Source organism: Lates calcarifer, linkage group LG2 (genome assembly GCF_001640805.2).
Source record: "Lates calcarifer isolate ASB-BC8 linkage group LG2, TLL_Latcal_v3, whole genome shotgun sequence".
Lineage (NCBI taxonomy): Eukaryota > Metazoa > Chordata > Actinopteri > Centropomidae > Lates > Lates calcarifer.
In genome coordinates, this window is record NC_066834.1 from 26,517,946 (window position 1) to 26,537,772 (window position 19,827).

At 43.3% G+C, this 19,827-nt stretch overlaps 2 protein-coding genes across 2 annotated transcripts; both read right to left on the minus strand.

Moving 5' to 3' along the window:
- Positions 1-823: 823 nt before the first annotated feature.
- acta1b (actin alpha 1, skeletal muscle b) lies at positions 824-4,888 on the minus strand. Its single transcript, XM_018666693.2, has 7 exons — positions 4,726-4,888; positions 3,724-3,860; positions 2,841-3,165; positions 2,328-2,489; positions 1,753-1,944; positions 1,466-1,647; positions 824-1,323 (listed from the first exon to the last, which is right to left on the minus strand). The coding sequence occupies exons 2-7, from the start codon at positions 3,850-3,852 to the stop codon at positions 1,180-1,182; spliced, it is 1,134 nt and encodes a 377-aa protein (XP_018522209.1). The 5' UTR covers positions 3,853-3,860; positions 4,726-4,888; the 3' UTR covers positions 824-1,179.
- Positions 4,889-9,306: 4,418 nt separating this feature from the next.
- abcb10 (ATP-binding cassette, sub-family B (MDR/TAP), member 10) lies at positions 9,307-19,681 on the minus strand. The gene is made up of 14 exons (XM_018666703.2): positions 18,762-19,681; positions 17,730-17,936; positions 17,389-17,591; positions 16,343-16,477; positions 15,731-15,877; positions 14,849-14,984; positions 14,591-14,686; positions 13,925-14,134; positions 13,737-13,816; positions 13,383-13,563; positions 12,954-12,997; positions 12,608-12,642; positions 12,306-12,364; positions 9,307-12,179 (listed from the first exon to the last, which is right to left on the minus strand). Exons 1-14 carry the CDS (start codon positions 19,189-19,191, stop codon positions 11,986-11,988), a joined length of 2,157 nt encoding a protein of 718 aa, XP_018522219.1. The 5' UTR covers positions 19,192-19,681; the 3' UTR covers positions 9,307-11,985.
- Between the last annotated feature and the right edge of the window lie 146 nt (positions 19,682-19,827).

The following is a 19,827-nucleotide window of genomic DNA, read 5'->3' on the forward strand; positions in this document are numbered from 1 at the left end:
GTCACAGGGCAGCAGTGCGCGCCGCAGACGCCCCCAGCGCACTCCTTTGTGCTTTTAGCTCGGACCCTAAATCCACACCCAGATAACCTGGTGCAGCCTCTATGCATATAAGGTAGGGCTGTCGAGATGCCCCACTGTACACGAGGTCTGGTTTTGTCTAAAGATGGTCTGGAGGGGACGGGGCTGTCGCGCGTATGGCCAGCGCAGGGCAGGCAGCTCAACATGATTCAGATCCGCGGGTGTCGGGTGTCCAGTGCTACTGATCCGCTCGGTCTAAAGCGGAGCTCGCTGCTGCCTAGGCACATTCCTGGCAAGTCAAACTCTGTCACTGTCGGAGTTTGAAGGCGTCGCTTTTCACTACCTCTGTCACCTATATCTGCCTCCTCCTCCAACCAGCAGGGGCTGATAGGACAGTGAGAGACACCCTCTCTCCCTCCCTCCCTCCCTCTCACCCATTCAGCCATGATCCAGGGGGTCGAGTCAACACCCCTGTCGGTCTCTGTCAGCTGACCCTTTGCACCTGGTCAGCTGATTGGCTCTTTCAGCTTAGCGTGTGTGCTTATTGCTGAGTCAATTAAGTTTTTCCCGGGCCCAGGCCAATTATAATCATGATGAGTATCAGTTTTCTCTCCTCATTTCTTGTTGTTATTCGTAAATATTCAATTTTAAGATGACATGAAGGTAAATTCAGTTTTAAATTGCATCTTTTAAATGCTAGATGTTATCCGAATACCACTAATTCCACTGTAATTTTCACCAAAGCTTTTGTTTTTCCATCCTTTCCATCTATCCCCTCATAGAAAAACAAGGCCACGGTCGAAAATACCAAATAATGGACTTTAATAAATTATCAATATGTATATACACTTACATTCACATGTGTTGGGCAACATGTTGTTGTTATTTTTTTTATTAAAGTTTTTTTTGGGTGGATGCATGGTTCAGTGGTGGTTTTTCACAGCCTTTCTCCGTGCAACACAGACAACAGACAGCTACAAAATATGCACATTTTAAGAGGAAAATAAATGCATATGAATGTCAACAGCGCAGGCTGACAGTCCATTGACAGCAGAGTGTTGCTGTGCCGCAGAGGTTGATCCTCCTCCTCGCCTGATCTCCAGATAGCTGGTGGTGAAAGTGATGGAGATGATGGAGAAGCTGGAGAAGAAGATGGAGGATTTAGAAGCACTTCCTGTGGACAATGCTGGGGCCGGCCTCGTCGTACTCCTGCTTGGAGATCCACATCTGCTGGAAGGTGGACAGGGAAGCCAGGATGGAGCCACCGATCCAGACGGAGTACTTCCTCTCGGGAGGAGCAATGATCTGAAGGAGGAGGAGGAGGAGAAAGTGAATTAGTAAGGTGTCATTTGTTCAGTAGGTTGATGTGCGCAATTGTACATTTATGCGTAAAACTTTTGGGTAAACGCTTGTTTTTAGTTCTCATATTTGAGGAAGCTTTAAGTACCTTGATCTTCATGGTGCTGGGGGCCAGAGCAGTGATCTCCTTCTGCATACGGTCAGCAATACCAGGGTACATGGTGGTACCACCGGAGAGCACATTGTTGGCGTACAGATCCTTACGGATGTCAATGTCGCACTTCATGATGCTGTTGTAGGCAGTCTCGTGGATGCCAGCAGACTCCATACCTGGTCAGGTGAGATTGATAAGTGTTAGAGAGAGCGGCAACAAAGCTCTGTATTTCTAACATCTGGTAATATTGAGAGCTAATACTGAAGGGTTATCTGAAGTACCGATGAAGGAAGGCTGGAAGAGGGTCTCGGGGCAACGGAACCTCTCGTTACCGATGGTGATGACCTGACCGTCGGGAAGCTCGTAGCTCTTCTCCAGGGAGGAGGAGGAGGCAGCGGTGGCCATCTCGTTCTCGAAGTCCAGAGCCACATAGCACAGCTTCTCCTTGATGTCGCGCACGATCTCACGCTCGGCTGTGGGGGGACAAGTTAGTAAGTTATTATTCAGAGTGCCAAAGAGCGGAGACCACAGACACCGTGTGCGTAATGATAAACGTAGGCTGAACTGCGAAAGTTACCATTCGCAATGTTAAACATTGTGGGCACAAAAGCAGTTATATGCTACACAACCTGTGCCCGTTATGATAATAATTTAAATCTGTGATGTTCTGGATCAGATTGGTCCAGGATTTAGCTGGACTATCATTAACAATCGAAAGAAAATCGAAAGTTTTGATGATAATTTAGATTACTGCCTCCCCAAATAATGTCTGCTTTAAAAAGTCTTCTATAGGCAAATGTGTTTTTTTCTTCCTGTTGAATGTTTTGTTTTTGGAGTAGTTGGCTGAGTTCCTCACCGGTGGTCACGAAGGAGTAGCCACGCTCAGTCAGGATCTTCATCAGGTAGTCGGTCAGATCGCGACCAGCCAGGTCCAGACGCATGATGGCGTGGGGCAGGGCGTAACCCTCATAGACTGGGACGTTGTGGGTCACACCATCACCAGCATCCAGCACAATACCTGAAGAGAGGTAAGGAGAGGGTTTGGTTAAGTTCGACAGGCGACAACGAAAACTGTGGTTAAAGTATGTTTGTAAAGGAAATATTACAAACACACACTGATGTGTGAAACATAAGGGCCATAAACTAGCATAAATAGTCCCAGAGTGGCCGGTGGACTGTGCGTAAAAGTTGTGCGTAAAATGGGAAAAGTGGGGAAATGCCCCGTTAGTGGCTGAGATAATAGTATGTGTTGCAGTTGTTTTGTAATTATATCAGTAATATTTGTCAATCAGGTGATAATCAATAATAAAGGAGACTGTCTGTATGTGTTGTGTATGTTTAGGCAGCTGTTTGCTGTTGTCAGTCTTACCAGTGGTACGGCCGGAGGCGTACAGGGACAGCACAGCCTGGATGGCCACATACATGGCTGGGACGTTGAAGGTCTCAAACATGATCTGGGTCATCTTCTCTCTGTTGGCCTTGGGGTTCAGGGGGGCCTCAGTGAGCAGGGTGGGGTGCTCCTCGGGGGCAACTCTCAGCTCGTTGTAGAAGGTGTGGTGCCAGATCTTCTCCATGTCGTCCCAGTTGGTGATGATACCGTGCTCAATGGGGTACTTCAGAGTCAGGATACCCCTCTTGCTCTGGGCCTCGTCGCCGACGTAGGAGTCCTTCTGACCCATACCGACCATGACACCCTGAAGTGGGGAGGGGAGGCAAGATAATAGAAAGGTTAGCCGCGGACGTCCAATATCCATAATCCATAAAGAAGTATGACCTTCTTCTGGTCAGATTAAAGTCTTTGGACAGGCATGGTGACAATTGCGTAAATGTGCCAAATAACAGCGTGGGTCACAGAGACAGACAGAGAGCAATTGTGTGACTGTCAGTTCATCTGTGGCTAATTTAGTCTCAAAGAGGCAAAGGACACATTGCTGGAGGCAAAAGGAGCCAAAATTACATGGCTCAAGACATATTATTCCACGCTGTTATCGCCCAATAGCGGCACAAAAACTATATTCTAAAATAATAAAAGTATTTTATCGACTCCAGCGGGATACCTCTGCGCAAAATAGTATAAGTACAATATTTAATTTACTTAAAATGAGACCAAATTGAGTTGTATTTTTCTATACTTGACAATGCTTTGTCTGAGGTGTGATGATTACAGTTATTGTGATGTTTTTTTCAGTCTTGCCAATTAGTCTTTTCTCCTACTTCAAACTATTAGAGGCTTCTCTCTCTTCGCTGTTTACCTGGTGACGGGGGCGGCCGACGATGGAGGGGAACACGGCCCTGGGGGCATCGTCTCCGGCGAAGCCAGCCTTCACCAGGCCGGAGCCGTTGTCGCACACAAGGGCGGTAGTCTCATCGTCGTCACACATGTTGGCTTCTGTTAGAGGAGAGGAGGCGGGGGACAGAAGAAGAAGATTTCAGTTCACTAAGACAAATCCACATGGCGACACGTGCTGAATGTGACACAAATGACCAAAAATCTAAATCTTTGGTTCACCCCTTTAGGTGTGAAATTGCAGCATTTAATGGAGCATGAATTTGATCAGGCCCGTGGCTTCCACTAAATGTATCCATGGGGCACATGGGCCAATACGACATACAAGCCTGCAGAAAGCTATAAAATCATGGAACTAAACTTCAGCTTTCCTTCAGATATCTATCGGAATTTGGTCTCGACTAAAACAAGTTCTTTAGTCTATATTATTCTAATTTGAAAAAAACCTACGCACATTTTAAACAAAACCAAGGGTCTAAGGAATGCTAAAACTGAATTCAAATAAGACTACAACTACAACATTATCATCTTTCTCAGGTAAACAATTTAATTGGTCTGCTCTACAGCTTCAGCATCTTTTCAGGATTCAATGTTAGACCCATGAAGATGCTGAAACAGATCAGTCTGCCTACTGTGTCTGCCTCTATCAGTTTATCCATCCAGTTTTCAGACCTGATAGTTCAGATAAGCACCAAGGCTCTATGACACCTGTCAGTCTACTGGCTTCTCTCAGGCCTCAGCTATCAACACTTCCTCCCTCAGGCCTCTCCTACAGTCTAGCCTGTCTCCCAGTGGAGTTGCCCATGTTGCCTCCAGTAGTATCTGGTCCTGGGCGTCCTGTCCCTTGCGGTCCTGTCTAACCCCTGCTCCAGTAGATGCTGCAGTGCTGTCCCGGTTAAAGCCTAAAGTCTGGTGCCTCAGTCTGGATGAGTGGCTTCAGGAGTGGCAGGTCCTCGCAGGGTCTTACCTTAGGAGTGTGTCTGCGGCTCGGAGAGAACGACCCAACCAGTGCTGCTGCTGAACCAGCTACAGTCCTCTCTGCTGCCCGTCCACCTTATATACCCAACCTCCACCATTCACAAACCTCAGCACTGGCCCCCATCCCGGCCCTCTGCCATATTAGGATGCTGACAGGCCGAGGATGAGGAGTGGGTGGGGGGGGTGAAGCAAGGAGGCGCGCCTCATGGAGGAGGGAGGGCGATCCATCCATCCGGCTTCAGGAGGGGATCAGGAGTGACGCTGCGCGTCCCCGACGAGGAGAGAGCGCGCGCCATATATGGAACTGTCGCTTTGACCTCCCATCGAGCCTCGCGGTCCCACCTCGAGGGCCGTAAAAGGAGCGCGCGGGCCACCGGGGGGTTTCTAGGGGAGACGCCAGTTGCTACCAAGCAGGGTTATAGATTTGCTGTTAGTAGGCCTCATCCAGCCTTAAAATGGGAAAATGCTGCTCTCATCTGAACAGATTTAGGCCACAGTGAGAGCCAGGACCCCTAACTCCTGACTGACAGGTCCACCAGGAACAGTGCTGCAGCCATGAAGCGCCAATTAAGAGTTCAATTCTCATTATGGTGATCAATACAAGATAACACTAAATCCCCTCATAAAAGCTGAGGGGGAACATTCTGTGTGTAGACAGTTATACATGTGTACTTCATCACTCCAGTCAGAACATGGCTAAATGAACATTTTAAGTAGACTCTTGGTGGTTCATTGCATTACATGCTGTAGCCTGATTGTCCCCCCAAGTTGAGCTCAATGTAGAGCCATGGGGACTATATACCAACATCTATATGTTGTAAGTGTATTTGTCCCTTCAGCCTTATATTAATGTGCAACATGTCATAATAAAAATCACTATGAATATTGGTGAATGTGCATAAAAGATCTTGTTCGCTTACATTAACAGTCTGCACAGTTGGAATCACAATCTCAATTAAGCTGCACTTGCACACCTAATAGTAGATTTTTTTTTCCTACACATACTCATTAGCAATTAGTTTCATTAAAAATCATTAGTTTCATTAAAAATCTGGCGCTGTGCAGACCACATGGTCTGATTTTCACACCGATCTGTCTGAGCCTTATTGAATAAATAAGGAGAGAAGCAGAGAAACAGCCAACAGCTGAAACCTTATCTGTAGGGGCTACTCTGCACTGTCACTGGAGCAGTTGGATTAATTATAACTCTAATGGAGGAGGGGAGCCAGTGCATGTGTGCATGTAGGAGTGACAAATGGAGAATGAAATACAGTGCCTGTACATTCATGCACATGTATGTTTGTATGTGTGTGTGTGTTTGTGTTGCAGCATGAGGGACCAGAAGGAGTGGGAAAGGAGGTGGCAGGGCAGAGCTTATAATAAACTCAAAGCAAGTGAGGAAAAGCTGAAGAACAGAGAGAAGCGTGGAGAAAAAGGACAGATATCTGTAAAAAGATGGAGAGAAAAACAAATAAATATTTGGTGAAATTTAAAGAGCAGAGGCAGAAGTGTTCTTTCAGAGCTGAAAATACAGGTTTTTCTTTCAAGACATTGGTTGTGGGTCTACCACAAAGAAAAATTAATCAATTGATACAACACAGTTGATTATAGTTACTGGCAAAACCACTGACTGTACGATTTTGCTCTCTCATATCATAACCTAAAGCTGGATTCACATGGGAGCAGGGAGATGTTAACATACGTATAACCTTTCATGACCTGGATTCTTCATATAGCAGCAGCAGAAAGTGTCAGTATAGATTTCAAGTGGTTGGATGTGACATATTCACTGTAAATACATTCACAGAGAAGGAACTCTGAAATAAAGCTTTTGCACTTTCTTTAATCAGGCAGAGAAATGCTCAGTTGGTCCCGCAGGTTTTCAGTCCTCTGTCTCCACTTGATACAAAGTTTTGACGGTGTACGACTCTAACCTGTCAGAGGGAAACCCACAGGGTTCATTAATGTGTCTAGAAAAACAGGATAAGAGGAGGGAGGGAGGAAAATCTTCGAAGTCTTGGATGAACAAGAGCAAATGGGTAGGGCCTCCTTGGGTGCAGACTGAAAGTAGTGAGAGCGTGCGTGAAGGTGTGTGTGCATGTGTGTGGGTGTTGTGGGTGGGGTGAGTGGAGGGCCTATGAAGCAAGGCTGAGCTACTTTTATGCACTTGTGAGCCATTTTGGATCCGAGGGCCTGTGAAACGCCTAAAATGTAGAGGGGCTGGCAGTTGTTGGGGACCGTAAGGGGGAGGGCAAAGGAGGGAGGAGGTGAGGGGAGGTCAGAGGGGCCGAGGGGGAGGAGAGTCGAGAGGGTCCTCCTGGAGAGTCTACTCTGGGGGAGCAAAGGGGAGGAGAAAGAGGGAGGTGAAAGGGCACGTGTAGCAGGTGGTAGAAAATATGAGTTTAGTTTAACCAAGCCAGCTGAAGGAGAGACAGAGACTTTGGAAAAAGAGACTTTTTTTGTGTGTTACATAGATGCTGTGGTGAAGATGACAGAGACACAAATACAGACCAATCATTTTGGCCAGTAAAATTTAAAAAGAAGTGGACAGGTGGCTGATTTTATTTTTTTTCCTTGTCAGCACATGTTCAGTTGTCACAGCCGCCTACCTTGGCTACCTATTCGGTTAGATTGTTTCTTTCAGCCAGCACTCTCAGACAGGACTTTCATGACTCTCATGAGAGCAGCACAGAGGGTGAGAGTGTCAGAGAAAGTGTAAGAATAGCACAAGCTCCGGCATTCAAAAGCTGGAACGAATACTCGAGCTGTTCATCAGTGTTCTACCTTTTAAAGAGTGGCAGTGAGTCCAACGTGCACAGTAGACTTTTTTTTTTTTTTTTTTGGGTTAAAGAGAGAACAGACAGGACATCTTGTTGGAGATTTGAATTAGTTTGTTATCTTAAGTTGTTGTGGTGAAGAATGACTGAGGCTACTGTGGATATTGTAAATGGACAGGTAAAACTTAGCACACTTAAATCGATTAAATATGAGCTGTTTAATCGATTCCTGTTATTGATGTGGTGCAAAACTCAAACTTCCTTCCTCTGTGTGCACCACTCACTAGGGAAGGAACTGAGATGGTAGACACAGACCTGTCTGAAGATGATCCAGACACCTCCAAAAGCACAATTATATTTTAATTCAGTTTGTATTAAGTCCTTTGGTTTTCTATGTGATGACTGGCAGGAGACATGAGGGGTGATCAGTGTTGACGTACTGCCGGGAGCATGGCCCCTGATCAGTGAGAATCCGTTTTAAAGTGGTGGGATGTCTCATAAAGTCTGGTTTGCTTTATGGAGCTGAAGACATTCCCCTTGTACTCGTCTGCATGGTTTCCAACCATAGTAGCGTGGCGCAGTTGAGCTGAACCAAAATGCAGCAATGTAGCTTGAACTCATAAAGGATGCATTTTTGGCCCAGCTGCGTATTCTGATTTTATGTTCCCATTTCAAAATCAAATAATGCTCCATGTGACGCTTTCAACTGATAAATACTCTGATAACTAATGTGGCTTAGAATATTGTGAGGCCAGGAGGGGTAAGATTCTCTTTTCCTGTAGTTCCTCAAATAGCCCATACAGAGAAAAGTGAGGGGAGCTGCAGCACATGGAGCTGGAATTAGAAACCCATGCAGGGCTGAGCAGCACCTGGTCAGCTGAGCTGTCCTCTGCAGGACAGGAGAGCAACTGCTGCCTCTGCTAGAGGGGTAAACCCACTGCCGAGTGTTAAGGAGAATGTCACTGAATAGAAGTAGGTAATGGTTGTAGAGATCAAAGGACAAGAATGAAGAATGACCATGTTTAAAGGCAGTGTAAGTCATAAGTTTTGTTTCAGAGATGTTATACAGAATGGGTTTAAATCTTGTGCCTATCAGTTCTATATCACATCAAATAAACAGCTGAAGATGATTTGAAATATCAAAACTGGTAGACTTATGCTTATCTTTGTAGACTCTTAATCTGCCCCCTGCCACAACAGAGGATAAACCAGTTGACTGCATTCATGTTGCTACTGACTTCCAAGCACTTATCTGCGTGGCAGCTGATGGGACAATGTGCATGAGAGGTTCAACACACTGTCAACACAACCTACTGACAGCTGAGTACACATTACTCACATCATTACCACAAAGTTTTATTTTGGTATGAGGGACTGAATGCTCACTGTTGCCACCAACCAGCAGTGGGCAGCGAAACACTTCCTGAGCCTGGCTGTAGCTCAAAGTGTGAGGCAACAGTACCACCTACTGACAGCCTGACAAACTGCATCAGACACACAGCGATGAGAGTTCAAGAAAAAACTATGTATATGAATGAAGTGGGACAATTCACTCTGTGGCTCCTCTTCTCATTATTTTTTTTAGTCTATAGTGAACTGGTAATTTAAGATAAAAAATAAAGAACTATATTAAAAAGATACTGTTGAAACCACTTTTCAGGTTTTATTAAGTTTGGATTATAGTTAGATTCGATGCAACCCCTTGCAACTGTTAAATGTTAAAACCTGTGTATAAATACATTAAATCCATTCTAATTTAAAAGACTAAATAGCCAAAATGTAAAAACACAAACTCTTAATTTTTCACTTTATTGTCTTTATATGTAAGTATAATAATTTAACACAAAAATCATTAAAAATCTATCATACATGTACATCATTTAGGTCATATTATTTATAACTCATAACATACAGGTTAGCTGTCATCTGTGAATTATAATCAGACATAGAGCCAATATCAACTAAAACTTTCATACAACTTCAGCTGTTACTATAGACCGGAGTGAGAGGTGAAGTGATGGAGGGTGGAGGGACCACTACACTCTACACATAAAACAAATCTGGACATGTGGCATTCAGAAACAAGGTTAAAGGCATCATTTGAAGTGGGATTTAGTTTTGAAATATAGACTAACATGTCGTGATGACATGAAAATCTATCATGATTCAAGTAAAAACTATTTGCCCTTTAGGTGAAATAACAAAAAGAACAAATAAATTCATATGTCCATAATAAATCATCTTGTAAAGGACACGTTGACTGATATACAGTCTATACACTGTAATAAATAAACATATAAAATCAGAGAGTGAGGACTGTGGTATACAGACAATACAGTACAATACAGTGCCTTGAGATAACTTCTGTTGTGAATTGGTGCTATATAAATAAAAACTGACTTGACAATAGTGTGAGACTCTTACAATGGCTGATTACCACTGATCGATGTTGTATCAGTGGATCCTGACGCTCTATGCATCACTGCCTTCAAATCTTGAATGAAAGGTTACATCCACAGTGATTCAAGTTTCATACAACAAAAAACCTTTCCACTTGCTGTGAAACCTTCAGAGAAATGTGCACAAGTGGTCAAAGGAGATATATGTCACAGGGAAAACATTGGGATTATATGCTGTTATATTTCTCCAACTATTACATCTAAGTGATGTACCACAAAGTCCTTCCACAACACACAAAGTACTGTCACTGTGTTTGAGCCATTAAAAAGTCCTTGTGGTAAAATAATCTGTTAAATGCACTTGAGCTGGCACCAAATCAAGTGTTCCCAGCTACACAGTGCAGATCTGAGCTCACTGTAAAATCACTGTAGTTATGAAGAAGTAAAGCTCAAGGCACATGCATGTCTGGTGTAACAAGAAAAAAAAACCCTCTCAAACAGTCTCTCAGCTTTAGACTCTCCCTGAGTGGTGCGGTGGGCAGTTACAAGCCAAATATTTACTGAGGAGAATCACTACTTCTTAGTCAGACTCTCCAAGCCAGCTATAATATTTAGCTGGCTGAACAGCGCTCAGGCTGATATGTACGTGGTTTAAGGGCTGTTTATATAGAATTTAATGCAGGCCAAGTGGATATCCAGTACACACTTGACAACATGAAACACAGACTGAGACACAGTGGTGAACAGTATACAGTCAGAAATGCTGTGCACTCACATGTTTAAATTCCAATGTTGGTTTCTGTTTTTCTAAAATTTGGGGTTTAGAGCAAGAAGCTTGAGTAAGATTACTCTCTCATTTGCAGTGATTTTAGAGAGTGAGTGAACATGACACAGAGCACCTCTGACTTTGAACATGCCTCCAGGATCTTTCCTCCTCTGGTGCAGCGGAACACCTTCCAGTGAAGAGGATGTTCACCAGGCCTCAATCGGATTTCTTTAAGTTACTGCACTTTTCCTTTTGTTTGACATACACAGATGGTTATATTTAGCAGTCTCAGGGCTGTCAGTTAAATCTAAAGCAAGGATGACTGAATCTTAACTGTAACGAGTCCCTTGTCATTTTTTGTTGGATGCGTGGCACCTCAGCTTTGACTTCCAGGACTATCACTACTATTTCCCCTGACAAATGTACAAACATTAGTCAAGATATGTCAGAATAATGTTTACTCCTGTTTTACAGCACAGTGTAAACACGATGAATAGCTGCTTCATTTGGCATGTTTAAACTCCGAAATGACTGAAAAAGGTTCTGCATGTTAGCTTCAAGTTAAAAAAAATAACAATACACAGGCATTAATATATAAACAAATACAAAAATCCAACATACTATTTTTGGTTTGGTAATGAAGATCATTAAAAGTGATCACAGACTTAAGTGTCCCACAGCAGAGAATGAAAGAGAGGTTTGTCATTTGCACCAGATTCATTAGGTCATTTACATTTCTGCACATTCCTGTCACAGGTCTGAATATTTCAAACTGGATTGGGACTTAACCCCAAAGCTACAGCAGTGACAGGGGATTTAAAGAACATGTTGGCTATGAGCCTCCAGTGTGAGGAGTGTCCGTCTTCATCCGGTCTCCTTTTCACGCTTGTGTCTAGTTTTTTCAGTGCAGGATTTGATATTTTCAGAATGAAGCATTTCTCGTACGTCAGTGATCCATGTTTCAGTTCTTAGATCTTCACTGTGGATTACCCTGTGTTTTCTGAAAAAATAGCTCTTTATGTGGTGCTTCTTAGTCATATAGTCATTCCAGCAGTGAAGGGAAACTCAAAGCATTGAAGAAAATCCCTTTATGTTTCTCAGTGGCTTCCACATGGAAAGTTCTGTTCTCCTTCAGCTTCTATCCATCTCTCTCCATTCCATGCAAAATATCCCCCTCCCCCTTCTTCTCTTAGCATAAGAGGCATTTCAACCCCTCCTGGAGCAAAGCAGTTTTTTTATCCCGTCATCAACCTCTCCTCCCAGATTTCTTCCTCCTCCTATTCCACTCCTCTGTGCTCCCTGTCCTCTCAGAGCAGGGCTCGTTTCTGTTCTTCCTGTAGAAACGCCTGTTTCTCCATCAGTTTTCTGAACAGTCCTTCCCTGTTGCCTAGCAGCTCTGTGGGCTGGCCGCACTCGGCTATGCGGCACTGGTCTAGTACAGCCACGGAGTTCGCATTCTGGATGGTGGAGAGACGGTGAGCGATGATCATGACTGTCCTCCCTGTTGATTGGGTGAGAAGGGTCATAAAAGAAACAAATCAGGAAAAAAACACAACAAAGTACGCTGAATGTTAGTCTGTTCTTCACAAGTGAAAGCACAGTGAGAGACAAAGGCAGAAAGATCTACCTTCCATCAGGCGCTCCAAGGCCTCCTGCACCAGGAACTCATTCTCAGCATCCAATGCACTGAGGAAAGATGGAAGTTAAGGATTTTTTTTTAAATTTCAAATGACTGACCTAACATGTGTCTCTAACCAGCAGAATGGATTTTAAAGACAGTACTACCATCATATTTTTAATACAGTTTTACAGTGTTGTAGTGCTCAGAAGGAGTAAATAATGTCAACAGAGACTGAGACAGTACTGTAATTAAAACACTTCTAACAGCTGAATCTTCTGTAATTCTTTATAATCAGGAGCGACTCTCACCTGGTAGCCTCGTCTAAAAGCAGGATCTTAGGATTCTGTGGACAGAGAAAACAAACAGTGTTATACATACTAATTCAGGTTTCACAAAAAAAGGAAAGCTGAGACTAGAGTATAGACCCTAGTTCTCACCATTTTAAAGCTATTTCTGTGCTTCAGTAAATAGATTGATTAGATATTCATAAAGACAAACTACAAGCAAATAACATCCAGATCTGGATCATCTACCTGTCATTTACTGTGGCCAGGTTAATGTACGACAAAAATGATCATACAGTTGAGAGCTATGATGAGCTGTACCTTCTTCAGATGTGGATAAAAGTAAAACAGCCATTGCTGTTGTTCTTACCTTGAGCAGAGCCCTGGCTATTGCTATCCTCTGCTTCTGACCACCTGAGAAACAAACACACAAGCTAACTTCATTATGTTCACACATACACACTGCACACAGGGCCTACTGCATGAGTGTACTGTATCCATGGGTGCTCTGTGTGGTGCTAGGTAGAAACAGAAAAGCTGCAATAGAGTTTCATTCTCTTAACAAAAACCCCCACATCTGATGTGTATTCTTTCTCATTTTAAAAACATGCATGTGTTGTATAATGTGCAGTATATACCGAAGACTGATTAACAAAACTGATTTTTAGTGCAGAAGTACAATTTGCTGAATTTGGAAATTTACCACTTCCCCAAATATTAGTTTCAGATGAACACCTGTATCCTTGTATCAACAGTGAAGTAGGTGTTGTTATCATAATCCCATTCCTCTGTTCCTCACCTGACAGCAGCACTCCTTTCTCTCCAACTATGGTGTCAAAGCCCTTAGGAAAAGCCTGGATGAAATCATAGGCATTGGCCACTCTGGCTGCGTTGTAGATGTCCTCTGTGGTCACAGCGCCTGGGTCCACAGCACCGTATGAAATATTCTCCCTGATAGAACAAGAAAACAGCACTGGCTCCTGGGAGAGAGACGGGAAAGGGAGAACGTGAGAAAGACTGAGACAATCTTCACTCAAAGAATACGCAGTAAACTGAAATGTATGACATGCGTTGTGTGTCTGACAGGTTCATATGTGTGTACTGTTAGATCTGTTCTACAGGACCATAAACAAGTTAAAGATTCATTTATTACCTGGCTGACGGTTCCAATGTGGCTCCTGAGCCAATAGGGATTTAAGTCCCTGATGTCATGGCCATCTATAGTGATGATACCTAAACAGGAAAGAAAAAAACGACTGTTTGATATATGCACTTTTCAGCTCATCATCATCAGATCTTTGGGCATCTAATTGGCTGAGCAGCAGCTAAACAAGCTCTTACCAGCATCAGTATCATACAGCCTGAGGAGCAGCGAGACCAGGGATGATTTTCCAGACCCACTGGATCCTACCACGGCCATGATGGTACCAGCTGGGACCAGCAGACTGAGGTTCTGGAAAATAGGAGCCTCCTTACGGGTCGGGTAGGCAAAGGAAACATTGGAGAACTCTAGCCGACCCTTCAGCTGGTCCACAGGGAGCTCTAGGCCTTCTGTGGTGGAGCAGAGGACTGATTTAATACAGACACAACCTTAAAATATTAGGTGTACGTAATGTTTATTCAGTGAGAAGGCAAAAACATGAATAGAAATTAAAGGCAAGATCTTTAATGTCTTCTATTAACTTCTGTTTTACAATAATAAATAAAATCTTGACATTTTTCAAGTATGCAGTGAATCTTTGAAAGTTGTATTTAGAGTTACAACTGTTCACAGTGAATATACATGTATTTACAGAGAGAGAAGGTTGAGACCACTGTAAAGTTTTCTGTTAGCATTAATGATCCAAGAAAATGTATCTACAATTCTGAAACAATTCCGACATAAATTATTCACTGTTTTCCAGATACATTAACAATTAAAAGTTAATGATGTGTTTATGGGACAAAAGTGGGAACTCATTCGTGCAGTGAAGTAATACTCTCCTCTGTGTGTATGCGTGTACTGACCATCAAGAGGAAACTCAGGCTTTCTGTCCAGCAGCTCCCACAGTCGGGATCCTGCTCCAAAACCCTTCATCAGCTGAGAGTAGAATGAACTCAGACCTACGCATCAAACAGAAAAACACCATACTGTTAGCGATCATAACGACAGTACACACACATGTACACAGTACAGATAAAGAGATTCATATAATAGGAAAGGGAACGTGTATGTAAAGTGCGTGTGTGTGTGTGTGTGTGTGTGTGTACATGTGTGGGCATTACCTGCGATACTGATGCCGACCCAGAACGTGTACATGAGAAACGATGACAGCTCTCCCACAGTCATGTGCTGGCTGGCCATGAGAAGGCCTCCTTTGTAAAGCACTGACAAGATCATGATGTTACCGCTGAGACCAGTCTGAAACACACACACACACACAGAGTTATTTAATTACTACAACATCTGGCATCACTGCTACTCCCTGGTTACTCTGAATATAGCCTGTCTGGAACCCTGCTGAATAACATATTACTGTCATAAACTACAATCCACTGAGTGAGCACACAGACAAATTTTTTATTTATTTTCTTATTATCATTTTCAGCTGGGGATGACATTTTCAATGATGGTAATAAAAGTTACCTTATGGTTTTTGTTGACACTGTGTCAGAGTGGTGATCATTAACTTCTATGTTGACTTTAATGGCTGTAGTTGATGGTACTGATGAACATATTCTCATATTCTGTCTACCATCACGGACATAAATGGGGGTGAATTTAATTTTATTCTGCCTAATATTTGAATTATTTGAATATTGCACACAGATGTCCAATGATAAAGAATATGAGGGGGTACAGTCTTTTAGGACCTGTAAGGTTTGCTAAATCATGCCATGAAGCTGTTTTGCTGCTTAATGCAGGACTGTTCCAAACGTTTAAAGTGTGCACGTGGGCTCATCTATTCTCTGACCATGTATGGAGGATTGGAAAATACACAATTTTTTAATGGTGTAACATCCCACATACACGCACATGTCAGGTACTGTGGTATTGTAGCAACCGTAAAATAATGCAGAAGCCTGTGTGCAATACCTAATTTGCTAACTGTGGATGTGGTTTGCATCACTGACAGGACAAACACGCACACACACACACAAACTTACCACTCCATAGAACCCAGCTAGTAGTGCAGCTTCCTTCCTGGCCAGGCTAAAGACATAGTCTGCCTTCTCTGTGTATTTGTTGACCTCTGACATCTCTTTACCAAAAGCCCTGACTGTCCGCATGTTGCTGATACGCTCCTCTGCCAACTACACACAAACACACACAGTTTTATTAGTACTTTATCTACAGGAAATGAAATCATTAAGATAGCAAATTTATTCTGCCAGCAAATTGAATAATGTTACCACAGGCAGTGCAGCATTTATATATGATACACACAGAACTAAAGGACACTGATGTACAGTACAACTCCACTAAACATTAATATGAACCACTGTTTTCAAAAAAGAGCACCATTAAATTCATATACTATACAGACAAAACATTTTGCAATATATTTTGTCACAGTTTCCTTGTTTTCAACCACCACATTCTCAAATAATGTCTTATTAATCCCTGCACCACGAGTGTGGTTATAAAGCAAAAAACTTCACAAAAACCCCACAGTGTTCACACCATTTAACTCCAGCTCATGTTTCCTTCATGTTCCACATTTCACAGTAACTACATCTCAGCTGTGTCTTCAGTCTGTGTGTATCTGTGCACTGTACCTGTGTGGCTTGTGCAAGTGCGTCTTGCGTGCGTTTGGAGATGGCGCGAATGTATCTTCCGAAGCCTATAGCAAGACCGGCTATAGGGGGAACAATCAACAACACAAAGCCTGCAAGACTGGGGGACACATAGAACTAGAAGAGAGGAGAGAAAAATACAGCAGTTAATAGAAATAAAAAGGGGAGAAAAACAAGAAAAGAGGGAGAAGAGGGGAACAGAGGGGGTTCACGCCAAATGACTCCAGTCAGTAATTATTTCCATTCATTTCCTTAAGTGTTCATTACACCAGGAAATCATTTTACTTCCTTGTACAGAAAACTAATTATCTGTCATGAGCATGCACTGTGTTGATAATCATCTTTTTGTTTGGGAAAATACAGTTTTCAAAGATAAAAATCTGTTTTGTGGAGAAAGAAAAAGCATCAGTTTAAAACATAAAACAGTGGAGAATGATGACAAAATATAGTCAAATGAGTGTCATTTCAATTAATGGCTTGTAAGTAAATATCACTTCATGAACCTGCTCGTCAAAACTATATCTCCACACGGACACAATGTTTTCTGCTTTCAGTACTTAGCAGTGTTTGGCTGGGGTGTGGCACTCTTTCAACAGAATCTACACATTCCCTTGTACTGATAAGAAGTATTTTAGTAAACTTGTTGTCCGAGAATCCTGTAGTCTACAAACAATAATGTGAAGGGGAACTCCCAGCTTACATAGCTACTGCTCTGAATGGAAAGATGCAAACAAAAGATGTCAAGAGGAAATTCACATCTACTGTTCTGCACTGCCTAGCTGTTGTTCAATGACTGAGTGTTATATTTTAGATTAATACACTTTTATAGACATAGAGATAATATTTTTGTGGCAAATAGGATATTAAGTGTGTCTTTAGTTTGAAGTCATTGTGTTACAAGTACTTTTTTCCCCATCAGCAGTGCAGCACCCAACACATTTATTTCACATCATACAGGAAGTCTGTTAAGTCTTCATTCAAACCTGTCCTGACCAACCACAGTGGACCACTCTTAGGGACGTACTCACCATCATGCTGACACCAGCAGCTGCCTGGGCGACAGCTCTCAGCCCATCTGACAGGTTGTCTGTGATCGAGCTGCCCACCACGGCTGTGTCAGAGGAGAGGCGGTTGATAAGCTCGCCAGTCCTGTTCTTGTCAAAAAATGCCACTTCCTGCCTGAGGATGGAGGTGAAGACGGCGGCACGGAGATTACGAATAATCTGCTCACCTGAGGGGAGAGGACAAAAGGCGTCAGCGAGGGACACTTCGGCTAAATGGTGGAAAAGTCATCAAAAATTGAGCATGTCGTGTAGTTTTTTTGCCTGAATGTGTGCCAGTGATGCATTAATCTCCCTCTTTGGCTCACCTGAGATCTGCATGAGGTAGACTCTGGCGGCATTAGCTGCACCACCACACAGAAACACCCCCAACAGCATGACACACAATGATGTCAGGGAGGCTGTCATGCTCTCTGTGTCTGCTGTAGTTGTGTAGATGGTGTCAATCACTTTACCCAGGAAGTATGGAGCAGACATGGTCACTGTGCTGGAGATGGTCAGGAAGCCTACAGCAGCTGGGGTGGATAAGGGAAAAGCAGAAAAAACAGAGAAACAAATCAGACATAAAGAGCCAAGGAGCAATCAAGGAGCAAAACAAGGCAAAACCAGAGTTTGAACTTCAAGAAGTCTTAATTTCAATTTTGGCAGAGGTTATTCCAGCAATACAAAGTACTTAAATTTCTTTTTAAACTCTCTAAATTAACATCAGAAAGAGCTGAGAGCAGCAGAGCAGCCTTTGCCAGGTAATGAATACAATGTGATTAAATGTAGATGTTTTCAATCTGGGAGAACCGGTCTCCAAACAAGGTCAGAGCAGGATAACAGAGCGGTTCACAGCCACTGAAGAAACACAAAGGGAGGGAAGACTGAATATATACGGCTGTGTGTCAATTTGACAGAGGATTACTACTCAGGAACTGGTGGAGCTCTGAAGTGTCAAAACTATTAAGTGTACATTTCTCTCAGGCTTTTATTTCACACTGGTGTGGTTTTGAAACTGGAGGGTTTACACAGACTCTACAAAACTACAAATAAAACTTGCTTAAAACCAGGAAACAACAACTGGTGTAATATCTGAGACCAACTGAAACAAGCAGAAGTGTCATTTGGTTATTTTTCCTTTAATGGAAAAAAAAACATCATAATGAAAGTGACACAAATGTTGTTTCTGGTAATGTGAAAGAATTTCTGTCAGGAAAGTACCTACGTGTTGGTTGTGGATGGATAGATCTTGTTTTGTTATTGATACAACACTGTGTTAATTCAAGGGGACAATGGGCCCTCGGTGCCTTGCTACACCCCTGGCCTCTGAGACACATACATGTGTACAAACAGTTTACCTGCCAGTCTCCATCTCTCCGGGTGAGCAAGTCCCACAATCCTTTTCAAATCCTCCAGTGAGATCTTGGTTGGAGTTTTTTCTCTGTCCGTCTGGGTCTTCTCTGGTTCGGCTGGTGGGGGTGTGGAGGGGGCTGAGGAGCTGGCGAAGGCAACAGGTGTGTGTGTGAATGTGGGCGCTCGGGCTATCGAGGTGGAGGTGTGTGTCCAGAGCACAGAGAGACCCCTAAATGGGCTGTAGGGCAGAACCGGCGTGAAGGGCCTGCGTGTCGGATGGTCTAAGGACGTGACCCCGGTCGACTGCGTCTTCCTGCGGGGGGCAGCTGAGAGGGTCAGGCGGTGCTCCAGCCATGACATCCTGGGCCGCGTTAGCCTCAGTTTTGATAAATGCACTCCGCGTGCGCATCCTGACATGTGCATTAAAAGCCTCATCGTCCAAGTTGTCACGTTATTGACTAGATACGAACTAAATTAGACACAAAATAAAGAAAGTATGGCATTGGAGAGATAAGTCAGAGCACGTTAGACCCCCAGCCGTTAGGTCAACATACCGTCTCCATAACGGCTCAGTTGTTGAGCTTGTTGCCGTTTCATTGTCGAGTTTAGACGGTTATTGTCCGTTTTATCTGCGACCGACAGCCGCCTTCACCCAGTTATCGCTGATCACCGACCAGCTACCAACACCCTGCCTGTCACTGTCATCTGTCCCTCAATGGTCAATATCTGACTGGCAGGCGGAGCGACGCGGAAACACAAACAACACACACACACCCACACACACACACAAAAAAACACTGAGAGAAACAAAGCAAATGTTCCCGTAAAGAAAGTGAAAGAGCAGAAAGCGGAAAGGTGACCCTGGTGTGGCTCGCAGGTAGCTCCGGCTTCTCGACAGAGGGAAGTCAATGGCTGATTATACAGGCAAACTTTCCCAGGCGTAACCAAACAAACCCAGAGTTATAATATACTCAGCCTGAATTATTAGTGAATGAGTTCCCAAAACAAAATGCATAATTACATTTGTACGCAAAGAACAAAATATAATGTTGTTTTTATTTAGTTCATACA

Coding starts and splice junctions, on each gene's coding strand:
- acta1b (XM_018666693.2), bottom strand. CDS start 3,852: ATGTGTGACGACGATGAGACTACCGCCCTTGTGTGCGACAACGGCTCC. Junction 3,166..3,723: donor TCGGCCGCCCCCGTCACCAG/GTAAACAGCGAA, acceptor TCCCCACTTCAG/GGTGTCATGGTCGGTATGGG. Junction 1,648..1,752: donor CTTCCAGCCTTCCTTCATCG/GTACTTCAGATA, acceptor TCACCTGACCAG/GTATGGAGTCTGCTGGCATC.
- abcb10 (XM_018666703.2), bottom strand. CDS start 19,191: ATGAGGCTTTTAATGCACATGTCAGGATGCGCACGCGGAGTGCATTTA. Junction 12,998..13,382: donor GAAAGGAGTGCTGCTGTCAG/GTGAGGAACAGA, acceptor TTTGTTTCTCAG/GTGGTCAGAAGCAGAGGATA. Junction 12,180..12,305: donor CTTGGAGCGCCTGATGGAAG/GTAGATCTTTCT, acceptor CCCAATCAACAG/GGAGGACAGTCATGATCATC.